General features: G+C 50.3%; 1 protein-coding gene across 1 annotated transcript in view; it reads right to left on the reverse strand.

Moving 5' to 3' along the window:
* Positions 1-1,583: 1,583 nt before the first annotated feature.
* LOC147010283 (arf-GAP with Rho-GAP domain, ANK repeat and PH domain-containing protein 1-like) overlaps positions 1,584-19,164 on the reverse strand; it is a 46,802-nt gene continuing 29,221 nt past the window's right edge. Inside the window, exon 6 of the mRNA XM_085859377.1 lies at positions 1,584-2,688. Coding sequence (XP_085715503.1) covers positions 2,506-2,688 — 183 coding nt within the window. The 3' untranslated portion in view covers positions 1,584-2,505. The remainder of the gene's footprint in view (positions 2,689-19,164) is intronic.

Below are 19,164 nucleotides of genomic sequence, written 5' to 3' on the forward strand. Positions count from 1 at the left end.
GCGTACTGCAAAGAAAAATGAATATGATAAGAAGTTATAAACATCAATTATCCAGAGAACAAGTAAATAAATATAGGAGCAAAACCCCTGGGTGCTCACGAGGTAGCAGCTGGATAAGATAACCATGGAACTACTGGAAGGCATGGATGACCCACAAAATATATAAAGGAGAAGAAAGTAAATACCTATGGATTGTTTTTTTAATGCTGTGAACAAACTTTGGTACATCACGGGTGATAAAGGTTTTGTTCAAATTTCATCGAAATTGTGTGTGTGGTTTTGGAGAAGAAAGCAAATACATATTTTGGGGACAACCACCCCGGAGAACCCCTTTGACCCTAATTTTTTTTAATGTCATGAACAAACTTTAGTACATCACAGGTGATGAAGGTGGTGGTCAAGTTTCATTGAAATTGTGCATTTTGTTTCTGAGAAGAAAGCAAATACCTCCTTTGGGGCGCAACCTCCCGTAGACCCCCTGAGACACTGATTTATCTAATGTCATGAGCACACTTTGGTGTATCATGGTAATGAAGGTTGTGGTCAAGTTTCAGAAGAATTGCATGTGTAGTTTCTGAGAAGAAAGAAAATACCTCTATGGGGGGGCAACCACCCCGTAAACTCCCTCTGAAGACCCCGTCAGACGCCGATGTTGTTAATGCCTTGAACAAACTTTGGTGCATCATGGGTGATGAAGGTAGTGGTCAAGTTTCATTGAAATTGTGCATTTTGTTTCTGAGAAGTAAGCAAATACCTCTTTAAAGGGGGCAAATGCCCTGTAAACTCCCTCCGTAGACCCCGTCAGACCCTGATTTTTTTAATGCCTTGAATAAACATTGGTACATCAGAGGTGATGAAGCTTGCGGTCAAGTTTCATAAGAATTGCATATGTGTAGTTTCTCAGAAGAAAACAAATACCTATTTTGGGGGGCAACTCCCATGGACCCCCTCAGGGGGTCCTCATGATTTTCCAAGTGAGTGGAAACAGTGAGAAATCCAGGAATGAAGGGGCCTTGATTGTTTCAGTCAGAGAGCTTGGCAAGCAAAGCAGGATGTTAGACTGTGCTGAATGCCTAAAGTATGTCCAAGGAAATGGTTCTCACCTCTTCATTGAGATTTAGGGCTTCCAACCATTGCTGAGAGAGGAACAGCAGACCAGGAAGGAATTTTTTTTTTTGCATACCATCTTGAGGCTCATATGAGAGCTAACACAAACCGCCAATAGTCAGAGATCAGGCCATTTGAAAACTGGAAAGACTTTACATCATCAGCAATTATGGATTCTGTGACTCTGCTTGAAATTGGAAATAAGCTCACTGGTCTGTAATTGAGAGGATCTGTTCTTGCACCCTTCTTGAAGATATGAGTGATGTTTTATGACTTCCAGATAGATGAGAGGCAGCCAAAGGAGAAGGGCAGAATGACTTCATGGGAGCGACTTCAATGCCACAAAATCTCACTGTCTGCAAAGACCAACTGGAAAGCACTGCAATCTGCCCTCTCACAAAAGCGTGAGGCTACCATCTACACAGTCATCTGATAATGATTATGCCTGAGAAAACTTTCATGAAATCCGACTCTCTATCAAACACCGATGTGCCAACGATGTGAAAGCAACAGACATTGTGCTTCTGACTCATCGCAGAAGATTCTAATAAGATTGAGATCTTTTGACTCCACAGAATCAGACACAGATCTAGTCTGAGGCTATCCCATCCATCCTCTCGACTCTGCACAATGAATCTTGTGTTGAGGCAGCAATTGCAGTCGAGCAGCTCACATTCTCAACTTGGAAAGGGAATCTGACCGAGGGAAACTTGAGGTCACACCCTAAGGCTCACAAGTGTGTACACATCATTGGGACAAGTGTTTGGGGGAATCGTGTCCATGTTCTAAAATCCTGCACTGCTGCTCATTCTTTCTCGCCCTCTTTCCTCAGCTTGTCCTTCTTTGTCAACCTCTGTCCAATCATTCTTCTCTCCACTCTTTAAATGGTGAGTTACTGCCACTTCGTGTTATTCCATATTCCGTTTCCTGATCTTTTTTTCCATTAGGATCTACTCTACTTTCCCATGCACAAGCACTCTACCACATTTAATCTGTTTGTCAAGTTCTCATCTGCTAATACATTGCTTGTTTCGTTAGCCCCCTTGGTTCCCCAATCTTGTCTGTAGATCCATTCTTATTATACTGTCTAGATGTATTCCTCATTTATTGATCCTCCCTTGTATGCTGACTCCCACTTTTCCATTGTTGTGTAAACATCACTCCTCTATCATTCAGCTCTTCCCTGAGCATCGATATCTGTAAAATAAACAAACAAATAAATAAATAAAAACATTTAAGTCCTCATAAAAATAAGGTGTAATTGTTACCTAAAGATAGAAAAATGTTTTTGCTTTTCTTAGCAATTACAAAGTCTTGATTCCTTTGCAACCCACCCTTGCATCTAACTTTGATTAGTCCCAATGAAAATTCTACAGAAAACAAACTGATGTGTATCCATCAGGTACTATTAACTGCCTTGGAGTTGAGCGACAGCAGCTCCAACTGGAGATGTTGCCCAGCGTTTTGTGCTCTCTTATCTGCAGAATATCCATGAGCATCCTTGCTCTCAACATCAGCACCACAAAACAGTAGTGACATGATCTCCAGCAAATCAGATGTGGTCACTGATGCCAACAGGGCCTGTCACAAAAAAACATGGAAATTTGGACAGTTTTCACCCTCAAATCTATCTATAATTCCAGCAATCCGTGTGTGTGTGTGTGTGTGTGTGTGTGTGTCTGTCTGTCTGTCTGTTTGCGACCACCGTTTCTCGACGACCGCTGGTCCAATCTGATTGAAACTTGCCAGGAATATTGCCGGGGCCCCGCAGATGTGCCTTTTCGAGGTTTGATATCAATCGGACGAGCGGTTCCCAAGTTACGGCCATTTATCTGTCGACCAATGACAAGACACGTTGCTATGACATCACGATTAATGTTTATTTATTTATTTTTGCACGATTGATGGTCCGATCTGATTGAAACTTGCCAGGAATATTGCTAGGGACCCGCGGATGTTCCTTTTCAAGGTTTGATATTGTTACGGCTGTGGAAATTCGCATTACACCATAAAGGGCCCACAGGTGAGATATCTCTAAGTACATGTGTAGTAAGCCCAAACCCGTTGTATAGAGGGAATTTATGTGATCCATTCGGGCTGCGATCCTTTGAGTTTGGCGTTTTTCTGTTATATCTTTTATTTCAAACAAACAGCATCTCAACAACCACGCCATCCCCACCACAGTGCCAACCACACTGCAATCACGCCACCTCCACCATCTACGCTACCACATCTTCGCCACTCGCCATTCAACAGGCTCCGTACGGTTACGATCTCCGCGGAGGAACAAACAAAAACCAACAAGGATGCTCGGTGGGCTTTTCCCGCCTGTTTTTCCCGTCTGACTTCCCCGTGCTTTGGAGTGGAGGAAGAGCAATGCAGGTCAAAGGTCAGAGGTCATGTAAAGGTGGGGCCTCTTTTGGGGGAATAATTCTCTGGCTCCGAGCCAAAAACTGACTCCCTCGGCCCCCGGACGGAGCGGGGTGGAGGGAAAGCGTGAGGGAACGCCCTTTTCGGGAACCCTCTCGAAGGCAGGTGGAGCCGAGAACGGGGCGGGGCGAAGGGCGGAGCCCTGGGCGATAAAAGACGGACACGGGCGGGCGCAAGGAGCGCTTTTTCTTCCTCTTCGTCTTGGCTGGTGGTTCGGTTGGTTTTTGTGGAGAGTTGGTCTTCAGGAAGAGGTCCTGTGCCCGCGCCTTGGCGAGCGGCCCTGTCACGAAGGCACGGACGGGAGACGCGGCAGCGCCCGTTGCGAAGTGGACCTGTGCGTCCGGACAGGGAGTGTTGGAGAGGGTTCGCCGGCCACGAGAGAGGTCGGGGCTGGGCGGGACCACGCTGACGGTCGCGGGAGAGGGACTCACCAGCCAAAGGGAAGTCACCATCTTCTTTTCGGGGTTTTTGTATGGATCTTGTGGCGCCGTGTCTCGTAAAGTAGAATTGTTTTAAGTGTTGCCGTGTGTACTCGTATTTGGTTGTAGCTCCGCATCGTTTCTTTTAATTACTTTATGTGCATTTTGATTGTGTATGGCTGTAAATACGTGCCTTACGTGCTTGTCTGTGTGTGCGTGTGAATAAAATGCTTGCTTGTTGAACTGTGCCCGTTTCGCTTCGTCTTTTCTCTATTGACCCTCCATCTTGCTTCACGTAAAGGGTTCGTAGTGGGCGCAACATCTCGGTAAATAATCTGAACCGTCGAGGTCGACAATAACACCGCTCGGTTATTCCGATAGTACGGAACGGGCCGCCCAAGCGGCTCGTGTCCGGAGTCGACCTGCGGCGAGGTACGATCGCCCGGTTTACCATCCTCCGCGTGGGTACTTAGGTAGGTCGAGTTTGGCGAACAACCCTATCCTACGCGGGTGGCCGATTGGCACGATTGTAGTGAGGTCGAAAGGCCCACCCGTGACTGGCTCCTGGTGATAGTTCCCGGAGGGTCATGACTGAATTGTCCGTCCGGTGGGCGACGTGCCGCAATCCGAGTTGCGTGGCCGTCCGCACGCCGGCGGGTGCAAATTCGCAAGAATATCAATCGGATAAGCAGTTCCCAAGTTACTGCCATTTATCTGTCGACCAATGACAAGACACGGTGCTATGACATCACGAATGACGTCACAATTAATGTTTATTTATTTATTTATTATTTTTTTATTACTTTTGCACGATTGACGGTCCGATCTGATTGAAACTTTCCAGGAATATTGCTGGGGACCCGCGGATGTGCCTTTTCGAGGTTTGATGTTAATCGGACGAGCGGTTCCAAAGTTATGGCCATTTATCTGTCGACCAATATCTGCGAGAGAGGGGGACGGGAGAGGGGGGAATGAGAGTGGGGGCGAGAGAGGAGGGGGAGAGAGGAAGGGTGAGACTTGGGGGGAGAGAGGAGCGCAACAGAGGGGGAGAGAGAGGGGTGGGAGTGGGGACGAGAGAGAGGGACGGGAGAGGGGTGTGAGGAGGGTGGGAGTGGGGGCGAGAGAGAAGGGCGAGAGAGAGAGAGAGGGGTGAGAGAGAGGGGCGAGACTCGGGGTGAGAGAGGGTGGAGAGAGGGGGGAAAGAGAGGGGAGAGAGAGGGGGCAATACTAGGGGAGAGGGGGAGAGAGTGGGGGAGAGAGAGGGGAAGAGAGAGGGGAGGGAGAGAGGGGAGGGAGAGAGGGGAGGGAGAGAGGGGAGGGAGAGAGAGGGGAGGGAGAGAGAGGGGGTGAGAGAGAGGGGGTGAGAGAGGGGGGTGAGAGAGATGGGGTGAGAGAGAGGGGGAGAGAGAGGGGGTGAGAGAGAGGGGGAATCACAATTCAAGAGAGGGGGAGAGAGGAGGGGGCAAGAGAGGGGGTGAGAGTGGGGGCGAGAGAGAGGGGCGAGAGAGAGGGGGCATCACAATTCTCCTTCGTTTGATATGACGTCACAATTGACGCTGGGGACCTGAGTATGTTTCCCAGGTGTTTTCCAAGTTATGGCCATTTATGATACGGTTGGTCCGATCTAATTGGAAAAAAATGCCCCTATCCAGTTGTCGTTTATGAGAGCGAAGGAATGAAGCTGCACATACTGGCATGCCTCACCGACGAGAGAGGGTACTGGAACGAGAGAGGGGGAGAGAGGAGGGGTCGAGAGATGGGAGGGGGTGGGTGAGGGGGGGGTGAAATAATGCCCCAATCCAGTCGTCGTTTACGCACCTACGGGCCCGCCCCTACGGGCCCGTACTAGTAATAATAAAGCAGGGTAGCCAAATGGCCCAACCACTGATCCCACAACCAATATACACAGGTTTCAATTACCACAAACAACAAAAATGAAGAAAGATGGATAGTTACAAAATAAAATGGTTTAGCCCATGTCATAAATTGTTCAACATAACTGCTTGCAAAGCACATTCATATGAACGCTGAAGCAATGAAGAAAGATGGATAGTTACAAAATAAAATGGTTTAGCCCGTATCATAAATTGTTCAACATAACTGCTTGTAAAGCACATTCATATGAACGCTGAAGCAGTGTCTCCACTGGAAAGTTTGTTTTGTGCCCAAATTGATTCTGGAGTATATCCTCTCACCAGAGTTGAGAGGAAACCATCAAAAATCAGCTGACAAACTTACAAACTAACAAACAACATTTCACAGAGACAGATTTATATGGGAGACTTTCAAGTATTGAGTTTTAGGAGGACCATAACGAAAGTCATGAGCACGTTCATTGCACAGTAAAACAGTCAACCATAATTGGTCCCTTGGCATCCCAGAAGACGATTCCCATAACTTTGCCAATGGAGGGTACTCTTTTGGACTTCTTTTTTTTGAGATGTGGAGTGATGCCATTCCATGCTTTGCTGCTTTGTTTCTGGGGTCGAAATAGTGGAACCCGCTTTTGTCACCAGTCACGATACAGGACAGGAAGTCATTGCCCTTGACAGCATGTCATTGAAGGAACTGTGATGACACATCCATACGTGTGTTTTTGTGTTCTTCCATAAGCAAATGGGGATGCCAACAGGAACAAACTTTCCGATATCCCAAGGTTGCTATCATCTCCTTTATGGCATTGTGTCCTATGCCAAGCTGCACTGCAATCTCCCAAACCGTCACACCCTTCGGTCCTCACTGATGAGCGCATCAACTGTTTGCGTCGTGGCCACAGCCTAGATGATCAGCGATGTCCGTGTTTCTGTCTTTGAAGTGTTTAACATACATTTGACACTGCTAGCTGCCAGGCAGGCCTCTCCGACACGACTCAATTGGCTGTAGATATCTGCAACTAAGTTTTTCTCCTTCATGAGGAATTAAATCACTGCACACTGGTGAAATTAAACGTCATTGACAGGCATTTTGTCACAATGGATTGTGGGAACACCAGGAGAAGCATGCACCGAGGTTGTGTTTATATAGGAGGGAATAGATGGATAAATGTCGCCAATAACTCATATTCTCTGTCGGGATGTTAGTTTCATGATTTCAGCGCCCACAAGCTCATCGCTGGATTTGGTATTCCAACGCTGGCAGTGTGGCAAAGGAGATTGACCATGTTCTCGTTGATGGTCGGTGGAGGATGATCCAGAACTGCAGGGTCCACCGGAGTGCTCAGTTCCTCAATACTGACCACCGGCTTGTTGTAGCAAGTCTTAAGTTGCACCTTCATTCCAGGAGAATGGTATCATCCCAGCCAAGGCTGGATGTTGGCAAGTTCAAGGATGAGAGGGTAGCTGAGGAGTTTGCGAACAAGATGAGTGGAGATTTGGGGGGTCTGGGTGCTTTTGGAGGTCCTGAAGAGTTGTGGAGTGCCTTCAAGACCACTGTCCTTGATGATGACGGTGGATGTCTTGGAACTCACCGCAGGGCAAAGAATAATTTTGTCTCTCAAGGGACACTGAATACCATTGACCGACCAGAGTCGCAGGGACAGGCTGAATGGCAGAGCTGAGCTGTTCAGGGAGCTGAGGCATAAAACTATACGTGCGCTAAGAGTAGGCAAGGAGGCTTATGTGCGAGGAATCTGTGAGGAGATAGAGCATCACCTAAGGTCAAGTGATTCTCGTCCTGCTTACAGGGGAATTCGCGCATTCGTTCATCCAAGCCCGTCCATCGGTGTACTGCAGTTAGAGCAGAGGGTGGTAGGCTCTTGACAGAGGAGTCGAAATGAAGGCCCGCTGGGCCGGTTACTTTGAGCGGTTGTACCAGGCTGATCCACCAGATGTCGAGCTGGACGTCAGGGGTGTTACAATAACTTTTGCTGACCCTCCAATCAACTGTGGTCCACCTTCGCTTGTGGAAACACAGGCTGCGGTGAACCGGTTGAAATGGGGTAAAGCTCCAGGGATCTGTAGCATCCATGATGAACTTCTCAAGGCAAGTGGAAATGCTGCACTTGTGTCGTTGCATGCAGTTGTACTCTGCCCAGATCACAGGCATCATCCCAACTGACTGGAAGAGGGGCCTTGTTGTCCCTCTCTGGAAAGGGAAGGGTGATCGCCAAGACTGCAACAACTACTGAGGGGTGGCGCTGCTCTCAGTGCCGGGCAAGCTCTTTGCTCAGATAATTATTGGAAGGGTTCGCCACCATCTGCTTGAGCACCAGCGTCAAGAGCAGTCAAGCTTTACACCAAAGAGGTCAACGAGTGACCGTATCCTTGCTCTTCGGGTCCTCACCAAACACAGATGAGAGTTTTGGCAGGGGCTGCTTTGCAGCCTATGTTGATCTCTGTAAAGTGTTTGATTCAGTGAATTGGGATGCCCTCTGGAGGATTCTTGGTCTTCGTGGGGTGCCACCAAAACTGATCAATCTGATGTCTGAACTCTACTCTGGTACTGAGAGTGCTGTGAGATGTGGTAATATCATCTCCGACTAATTTCCAGTTGTGAATGCAGTTTGTCAGGGGTATGTACTGGCCCCCACACTTTTCAGTGCTTGTATGGACTGGATTTTGGGAGGATGTCGGAGAGATCAAGGCGCGGTGCATCGTTTGGGAATGTCAAGATCTCTGACCTTGATTACGCAGATGATGCAGTCATCTTTGCGGAGACTTCAGATATCCTTTTGGGGGCCCTCAAAGTGCTGAAAGAGGAGGCGGAGCCACTGGGATTACGGGTTTCCTGGGTCAAAACTAAGATCCAGGCTTTCAATGACATCTTGGATGCTGCTGTCCTGTCTGTGTCTGTTTGTGGTGAGGATGTTGAGGTCATGGAGAGATTAACTTACCTTGGCAGTGATATTCATGTCTCTGCTGGCTGTGATTCAGAGATCAATAGACGTCTGGGTTAGGCCTGGGGAGTGATGGATTCACTGCATCATGGGGTGTGGCGCTGCTGTTACTTGTGCGGGAGGACGAAAATCCGAGTTTTCAGGTCCTTGGTGCTTCCAGTCTTGCTCTACAGATGTGAGACTTGGACTCTGACCAACAATCTGAAATGGAGACTTAATTCCTTTGGTACCAGGTCTCTTTGGAGAATCCTTAGCTTTCACTGGTTGGACTTTGTGTCCAACGAGCGGTTGCTGAGAGAGACTCAAATGAGATTTGTTTCCTGCATAGTCCGTGAGTGTCAGCTGCGGCTGTATGGACATATGGCTCATTTTCCTGACGCTGATCCTGCTCACCAGATTCTCTCAGCGAGGGAGTCTCATGAGTGGAGGAGGCTAATGGGCCAACCACGTGCCTCGTGGTTGCAGCAGGTTGATCGGAATCTCAAGGAGATGGGGATGGGCCAGGCATCTGCCTGGGGGACGGCCAGACGGAGGCCCCTGAAGTACCGGCAGAAAGTGGACACAGCGATTCGCTGCTCTAGCGCATGTTTCCATACTGACCTGTCCTGAATAACTCATGTGCTACTGTATTCGGCACAAACGTGTGGAATCCTTTGATGGTCTTGACGTTTGAGACAGGCCTTATATGTATGTATATATATATATATATATATATATATATATATATATATATATATATATATATATATATATATATATATATATATATATATATATATATATATATATATCTTCTTCTTCTTCTTTTGACTGCTCCCGTTCGGGGTCGCCACAGCGGATCATCCATATGATCCGCATAGTGATTTGGCACGTGTTTTACACCGGATGCCCTTCCTGACGCAACCCTGGTCGCCTCTTACGACACACGGATCTGGTACACCTATTTTAACCGGGGTATACACCGGCCCAGTACACTGGTACTCATTTCGCCGACCTCGGAAAGATGACAGGCTGAGTCAACCCCCTGGTGTTATACGACTTGGTATATACATACACATATATGTGTATATATACATACACATACACATATACATATATATATATATATATTGTTGCGGATTTCGCGCCCGCCGGCGTGCTGACGGCCACGTAACTCGAATCGCGGCACGTCGCCCACCGGACGGACAATCCAGTCGTGACCCTCTCGGACTAACGCCGGGAACCAGTCACGGGTGGACCTTTCGGTCTCACCGCGATCGAGCCAATCAGCCCCCGCGTGGGATAGGGTTGCTCGCCAAATTCGACCTACCTAAGTACCCACGCGGAGGGTAGACCGGGCGATCGCACCTCGCCGCAGGTCGACTTCGGACACGGGCCACTTAAGCGACCCGTTCCGTACTATCAGAATAACCGAGCAGTGTTATCGTCGACCTCGACGGTTCGATTAATTATCGGGCGTACTCAGCCCACTACCAACCCTTTACGTGAAGCAAGATGAGGGTTCAATGGGGGAAAAGACGAAGCGAAGCGGGAGAACAGTTCAACAATAAAGCACATTTATTCGCGGCACACGGGAAGCACACAAATTCAATTCCACCAAATGCACACAAAAAAAAGAAAACACAATTCCATTTACACAAAAGCAAACATAAAAGTGAAAACACAGTGCAGAGCTAATACCGACTACCGAGCACACGGCAACACTTATACAATTCTACTTCACAGACGGCGCCGACAACACATACCCAAAACCAAGGAAAAGAAATACCCTCAAGAATGAGGCGGCCTGAGGCCGAGACCGGGTCGGGCCTACCCGTCTGGTGATGAGACGCGGAGCGGCGATGGCCCCGCAACCCGCGGGCCTCGTGGACAGTGCCTGGCAGGGGATGGGAACGGGGCCCCCTTGGTCGCACTATCTCAGCGCGGGGGGAAACAGGAGGGGGTTGCTGATGCTCGGGGTATAGAGGATCTTTATTATCCCTGGTGTGCGTCTCCACCTCGGCCAGGTCGCGCTGCCGGCCTCCCTCGGGCGTGCAGCTCCTGGCACCGACGCGAGCACCCCCTCGTCCGACTCTCTTCAGCTTCTCCAGCCACTGCAGGCTTCGGGCTCCAGTCTTCCACACTCGTCCCCTCCGTTCCGACTCCTTCTCGTTCTCGACTCCTTCTCGTTCTCGTTTGCGACTCTCTTCGTTCCGACTCCTTCTCGTTCTCGTTCTGCTGACTCCTTTTCCGTTCTCTCTCCTTTTCTGACTGACGAACACCGTCCTTTTATCCCCCCGTAACTTCGCCTTTGACCCCCTCCCTTTGACCTTTCACCTCGCTCCCCATTGGCCCGAGAAAAAGTGGGCGTGAAGGCTTTTTGATCCACAAATTTGCATATATCGATCGCCCTGGGGGCGGGGCCAATTCGCCCCTCGCTCACCGATTGGACGGCAAAAAGTGGGCGTGTGTCGTTTTTGATCCGTTTTTGAAGCACAAAATCCGTGATTTTGTACACGCTGTTCGACGCGCGTTCTGCATGAGTCCAACACCGGTACCCACAGCGGGGCAAGAACGGTGGCGATGCTACGGTTGTGAGGTGTGCGTGAAGGTCGTGGCGGTTGTGGTGAAGCGGTGGTTGTGGTCGGTGGTTGATGTTGTGGTTGTGATCATGGCGGTTGGTCCAAAATAAAGATAGTAAAAGAAAAACGGCTATCCTGAAGAGTCGCAGCTCGCATAAATGACATGTATTCCCACTAGACAACGGGTTTGGGCCTAACTACACATGCACTTACCGAGATACCTCACCTAAGGGACCTGAATGGTGGTTTGCGAATCTGGTAACCACAACACTACCCCTTCCCTTTTTACAGACTCGTCCCGAGTCGTCAAATTTTCGTGTGCCATCATGTGTAGTTTTCCCCTAGTACATTTTACCTACGGATCCCTGAGTGCGACATTCATGGTATTCGTGTCCCCAAAATAAATAACCTGAGGGCTGCGTAACTATCTAAACAAACTCACTCACACGGACGACTTAAATAAAATTGCCGGCGCTAAGACATACATGCCGGGGGCGCACTCATATGTACAGTACATCTTAACCTTAACTTACAAATTTTACACTAAACCATGGCCCAGGATCATCGAACTCTGCAAAAAGAAAGCAGTTAGCAGGGAGCCAGGCTGCCCACATGCAGTCTCTGACTCAAACAATGCAGGTGACAGGGAACGTGGCTGGCTGCTCACACGCAGTCCAAGGCCTTCCCTTTTGAACTGAACGCAGTGAACCACAACGGTGCTTGGGCTGCACAACGCAGTCTCCGTGCCAGCTCAAGTGGCACACGCAATGAGCACAACGAATGGATGCATGAACGGTTTGAACTGAATGTAGTGAACCACAACGGTGCATGGGCTGCACAAACGCAGTCTCCGTGCCAGCTCAAGTGGCACACGCAATGAGCACAACGAATGGATGCATGGACACAAACACGGTGCACGGGCTGCCACTGCAGGCCCGTGTTGTAGCTGCCAACAGGGCAGTTCTTGCAGCTTGCAAACTGTTGCTTTTACGATCCTGGCGCACATGGAAATGAACGGGGGGGGCAAAGCAAAAATTGAACGGGGCTGGTGAACGTGGGCAGTGGGCATGGCAAAGGCAGCAGGCAAACACAGCCCGCAGCAGGCAAACACAGCCGGCAGATGAACTGGCCGGCACAGGCCTTGAAGTACCACAGCTGCAGATGAAGTGGCCGGCACAGGCCTTGAAGCAAAACACGGCCAGCCGATGGCACAGGCCTTGCAGCAAAACAACAGCTGCCGATGAAGTTGGCCGGCCTCCGCCTCGAAGAAAAACACGGCCAGCCGATGGAGTTGGCAAGCCTTTGCCGTTCAGTGGAGGTTGGTGGAGGGAGTGCGGTGGTGCTGGCCACTTGGAAGGCGGGCTCGGACCTACCTACCCGTCTCCCTCCCAACCTATCGCCTTTGCCTGTCACTGTACATACCCACTCCCTTAATTTGTCAAACCCCAATTTAGCCCCAACTTATTTTTTTTTGTTGTTTTTATTTTTACTCCCCCACTATAAATCGTCCCCTAACCCCCTTTATCGTCCTTGTTCGGCTAACCTATCCTGTCACCTAGCCTACTCCCAACCCCTACGTTCCCTTCACGGAGGGGAACAAGGGAGAGCTAACGTCCTGTGCCGAGGCCCAACGAAGCCTCAGAATGGCCTCCCCAGAGTTCGGCGATCTTAACACCAAGTGGGTCCAGCGGCCCACAACGACAGCGAGGGGATGGATGGTGCGGAGGGGTACACTTCCTAATCTACCCTAACCATTTAACTGTTAAACTACCCCGGGGCTTTCAACAAGCGCCTCTTGCTTAAACTATTGGTTCTAACAACCCAGATTCCCGTCGCCTGTGTTGGTGTCCTTACAATTTCGGGCCTCGCCCCCCAATTTTCTCTCCGTGCCCTCACACGGTCTCCTGGCTGGGACACGTGGCTCCCTTTGGCAGGCACGACCCTCTGCCGAATCTCCCGCTATGGCACCCCCGGGCACTACACTGCCTCCGAGCCTACCAGCTCCCTAACACCGGGGAGTGCCCCCCATGGCACCTCCCCTGAAACGCACACGTGGCAGGCCGGCCTCCCGGGCCCCTTTCCGAGGGTCACCCGTGCCCACAACACTGCCCACGCGGCTAATGGCGCCCCGGGCCCCCGCACCAAGCAGGCGCACCCGTGCCCACTACTCTATCCCGGCCCCCCATGGGCCCTTGGCCTACCGCGGCCGACTAGCCTGGTGCCCGGGGTACCCACTCAGCGATACTCACCTTTCGCAGCCACGCTCCCAAGCCCATCAACAGGGCTCCTGCACCCCTCCAAATGGGTCTCGAGCCTACTTTCCCACCAACAACAAAACGACCTCCATTTTTCAATTTGACTAACCCAGCTAACTCACTCTACACTGACCCCGGGGGTCCCTTGGGCGGGAGTCACTCCTCCCCCCAATCACTCATCGCACCATGCATTCCCCATTCGCTCCATTCACACAGACCCGCTGGCCTCACTCACTCACCAAGCACATGCTTCCACTTCACTCACCAACTCTTCAACACACACACCGCTGAACTCTGCCATCCTTCTAACTACATCCCCTAACTAACTCGTGCTCCCACGTCGTCCCTTAAACTACAGCACGTTCCATTTAACACTACGTAGCTAAACTACGTCCCCTCTACACATCCACAAGTCTGTCACTGTCCTCAAATCATAAATTCATTTTATTTCCCATCCTAAATCTGGCTACAATCCCTCTAACTAATCCATTCCACGGACTCCATGAGGACTTACCCCTGCCCCATGAAGTCGGTCTAGCTAAGCTAACCCTTCCCCCTAACTAGTTTCCATCCTGTGCCCAGGTAAGGGGGTCTTCCACCCCTTGCCCAGGAATCCTGTACACCCGAAAGTGAGGCTTGCTTTTTTTTTTTTTTTTTTTTTTTCCATGCGCAGCACCTGCGCGGCAACTCAGAGCTCGCGCACTTTACACCTGCCCGTGACGTCATGCAGCTGCACGTGTTCCTCGTCCCTCCTTGGACGCTACCATCCGGCAGAGATACCCCTCCTGCCGGATTCCAACCACACGTGCAGCCATGACGTCACCGTGCGCAAAAAAAAAAAAAAACACAAGCCCCACTTCTCGAGGGGTTCCCCACGCGAACACATGTGCTTTGCCCGTTGGAGCTTAACACACACGATCGCATGGAGAACCCGTCTGGTCCAAATCCGTTATCCTGCCTAAACTTTGTCCGTCCGCGGGATCGGCAAATCCACCGCGTGCGTTTCCGGACCGGGACTTCACTCTCGCAAGCGAGCACGTGGCGGTCTCGTGCGTTGCACAGCACGGACCGCGTGCTCACTGCTGGGTGAACCCGGCACGGTCCCAGAAACAACTACAGCCGCTACTCGGCTTTCTCTCCTCTGTCGCCGTCTCTGTCGCCATTCAACCCACGCACACCTGCGTGTTACGACGCACACAGTCCACTCCATTAAACTCACACCGGGAGACGCGGCTGCGTGCTCCCGCATGCCAACCGACATCTCCCTCACATACCGCTCTCTCACACACACGGTTTCCCTTGCACTCGGCCGTTCACTCACGCGTGCCTCACTACTCACACAAACCATACTACTCACACACGCGGGGGCACTCAACCGCTGTGCCTCACCCACACACGCGGGGGCACTAACCCGCGGTGCCTCACTCACACTCCGTGCCTCATCCACACACGCGGGGGCACTCACCCGCGGTACCTCATCCACACACCGTGCCTCACTCATACACGCGGGGGCACTAACCCGCGGTGCCTCACTCGCACTCCGTGCCTCATCCACACACGCGGGGGCACTCACCCGCGGTGCCTCATCCACACTGGCCGTTTCATCCACACACACGGCCTCACTCACACACGGTGCCTCATTCATACAGGCCGTTTCACTCACACCCACGGCCTCTACCACACACGGTGCCTCATCCACACACGGCGTGCTGGGAAGCACACACTCCGGCACCATCGCCACCATACCACTCACACACGGGGTCGCTTCCACACACGGGGACGCACTCACACCTTGCACCACACACACAGGGACAACCACACTGGGGATTCGTGTCCCCACAAGGGTCTCCGGGGCCTCTACACCCCCCAAGCTCTCCGTGCACCCGTCCACAGCACCCGTCCCCTCAACCTCGCAAAACACGACCGAACTCACCTGGTCGTGACTCGCCTCAAGGGGGCATACTCCCTCCCCTCGTTCCTGGAGGAGGCCATCCAGGTGCTCGCACTGGGTCTCTACCCAGTCCGCCAGCTCACCCCCATTATCCTCCACTACCTCCGTGTGTGTGTGCGCGTCACTTACCCCGTCTTCATCGTGTTTATTGGTCTCTGCTTCTTTCTGGCGTCTTTCCCTTATCTTTATGTAGGTCAACCTTGCTTTCTCTTTAAGTCGCTCCCGTCCTTCCCTGTTTTTCACTCCTTGCTCTTTCACGATCTCCGCGTACCTCATCCTTGCTTTCCGTATTAATTGTTCTTTTCTCTCCCTCCCAATTACTTTCACCTCGTCTCTTGTCTCCCGAATTATTTTCTTACCCGCCTCCACCGCGGGCCTGTCAGCCGTTGCACCCCCTTCCAGCTCGTTTGTTCCGACACGTGGAGTCGCCATTTTAAGTTCCCTGCTCACGGCCTTCATGCCCGCCTGCAGGCATCGGCCCATGTTCTGCGTCTCACCCCGTAGCTTTCTCGTTTCTTCCTTTATGTTTGTTTCCATTTTAGTTTTCATGCGTTTTATTTCGTTTGTGAATGTATCCATCTTTTCGTTTATTTGTTTGTTCATGTCTTTCATTTCGTTTTTTATTTCATTTGTCATTGCCGCATTCATTTGTGCCAGCATGGTGAATAGCTGGGCCATGTCGGATGCACTCAAGTGAGCCGTTTCGGCAGGGGTTGGGGAAGGGTCTTGGTGGAGAGGGGGGGGGGAGGTGTCATACACCGCGGCCGCTGCCGCACCCACCTCGGGCCCTGGGTTCAGTTGGGGGAGTCCGTGTTCCTGCACAATCAACATTTCCTGCACGGGGATTCCATCCTGGACCATGGATTCTACATTACTACACATATACATTTCTAATACCCCCGGCTCCCGCTCGCCTTGAGACGCCATCTTGCTTCTCGTGAAGGGTTAATTTGCTCGCTCGTAATTTGGAGGGAATCGGGGGTCGCTTCTCTCACCCCTGGACCGATTCCCGTGAATTTAGCCGGAGACAGGAGAGCCCGTTTTCCTGTTCTCCGATACCCGTGCCGCGAGGAGGGCGATGAGTTTATATCCCACTCCTGACACCAGTGTTGCGGATTTCGCGCCCGCCGGCGTGCTGACGGCCACGTAACTCGAATCGCGGCACGTCGCCCACCGGACGGACAATCCAGTCGTGACCCTCTCGGACTAACGCCGGGAACCAGTCACGGGTGGACCTTTCGGTCTCACCGCGATCGAGCCAATCAGCCCCCGCGTGGGATAGGGTTGCTCGCCAAATTCGACCTACCTAAGTACCCACGCGGAGGGTAGACCGGGCGATCGCACCTCGCCGCAGGTCGACTTCGGACACGGGCCACTTAAGCGACCCGTTCCGTACTATCAGAATAACCGAGCGGTGTTATCGTCGACCTCGACGGTTCGATTAATTATCGGGCGTACTCAGCCCACTACCAACCCTTTACGTGAAGCAAGATGAGGGTTCAATGGGGGAAAAGACGAAGCGAAGCGGGAGAACAGTTCAACAATAAAGCACATTTATTCGCGGCACACGGGAAGCACACAAATTCAATTCCACCAAATGCACACAAAAAAAAGAAAACACAATTCCATTTACACAAAAAGCAAACATAAAAGTGAAAACACAGTGCAGAGCTAATACCGACTACCGAGCACACGGCAACACTTATACAATTCTACTTCACAGACGGCGCCGACAACACATACCCAAAACCAAGGAAAAGAAATACCCTCAAGAATGAGGCGGCCTGAGGCCGAGACCGGGTCGGGCCTACCCGTCTGGTGATGAGACGCGGAGCGGCGATGGCCCCGCAACCCGCGGGCCTCGTGGACAGTGCCTGGCAGGGGATGGGAACGGGGCCCCCTTGGTCGCACTATCTCAGCGCGGGGGGAAACAGGAGGGGGTTGCTGATGCTCGGGGTATAGAGGATCTTTATTATCCCTGGTGTGCGTCTCCACCTCGGCCAGGTCGCGCTGCCGGCCTCCCTCGGGCGTGCAGCTCCTGGCACCGACGCGAGCACCCCCTCGTCCGACTCTCTTCAGCTTCTCCAGCCACTGCAGGCTTCGGGCTCCAGTCTTCCACACTCGTCCCCTCCGTTCCGACTCCTTCTCGTTCTCGACTCCTTCTCGTTCTCGTTTGCGACTCTCTTCGTTCCGACTCCTTCTCGTTCTCGTTCTGCTGACTCCTTTTCCGTTCTCTCTCCTTTTCTGACTGACGAACACCGTCCTTTTATCCCCCCGTAACTTCGCCTTTGACCCCCTCCCTTTGACCTTTCACCTCGCTCCCCATTGGCCCGAGAAAAAGTGGGCGTGAAGGCTTTTTGATCCACAAATTTGCATATATCGATCGCCCTGGGGGCGGGGCCAATTCGCCCCTCGCTCACCGATTGGACGGCAAAAAGTGGGCGTGTGTCGTTTTTGATCCGTTTTTGAAGCACAAAATCCGTGATTTTGTACACGCTGTTCGACGCGCGTTCTGCATGAGTCCAACACCGGTACCCACAGCGGGGCAAGAACGGTGGCGATGCTACGGTTGTGAGGTGTGCGTGAAGGTCGTGGCGGTTGTGGTGAAGCGGTGGTTGTGGTCGGTGGTTGATGTTGTGGTTGTGATCATGGCGGTTGGTCCAAAATAAAGATAGTAAAAGAAAAACGGCTATCCTGAAGAGTCGCAGCTCGCATAAATGACATGTATTCCCACTAGACAACGGGTTTGGGCCTAACTACACATGCACTTACCGAGATACCTCACCTAAGGGACCTGAATGGTGGTTTGCGAATCTGGTAACCACAACACTATATATATATATATATATATTCACATACAGCATATATATATATATATATATATATATATATATATATATATATATATATATATATGTATATACACATACAGCATATATATATATATATATATATATATATATATATATATATATATATATATATATATATATACACATACAGCATATATATATACACATACAACATATATATATATATATATATATATATATATATATACATATACACATACAGCATATATATTATATATATATATATATATATATATATATATATATATATATATATATATATATTCAGTGGCCCAACGGGGCTTGAACTCAGGACTTTTTGGGTCCCAAGCCACTGCCCTAACCACTGCGCCATCACCAGGTTTTTATATATATATATATATATATATATATATATTATATGCATGGCTCACAAAGTGGGTACACATACTGTTTGTTACACAAAGGGCAAAAAAAAAAGTTTAGGGAAACATGAAATGCAACCCATTATGTTAATCTGCATGTATTCAAATAGCTAAATCTAAATTTTTCGACATGCAGCACATCCGGTTTTGAAGTTACCACTGAATATATACAACACTGTAAATACACGTTCGAATTTCGAGCTTGGCGTCAGCGTTATGTACGGAATCAGATGAAAAAAACGTAAATATTATATTTTGGGATAAGAAACAAATAATTTTTACTCTGCCTTTTTAAACAGGCTCAATATGTGACAGGAAAAAGAAAAAAAAACAACACATTTTCAGAGAGGC

The sequence above is a fragment of the Eptatretus burgeri genome, chromosome 16, assembly GCF_056783735.1.
Source record: "Eptatretus burgeri isolate ZD-2024b chromosome 16, Ebu_testis_v1, whole genome shotgun sequence".
NCBI lineage: Eukaryota > Metazoa > Chordata > Myxini > Myxiniformes > Myxinidae > Eptatretus > Eptatretus burgeri.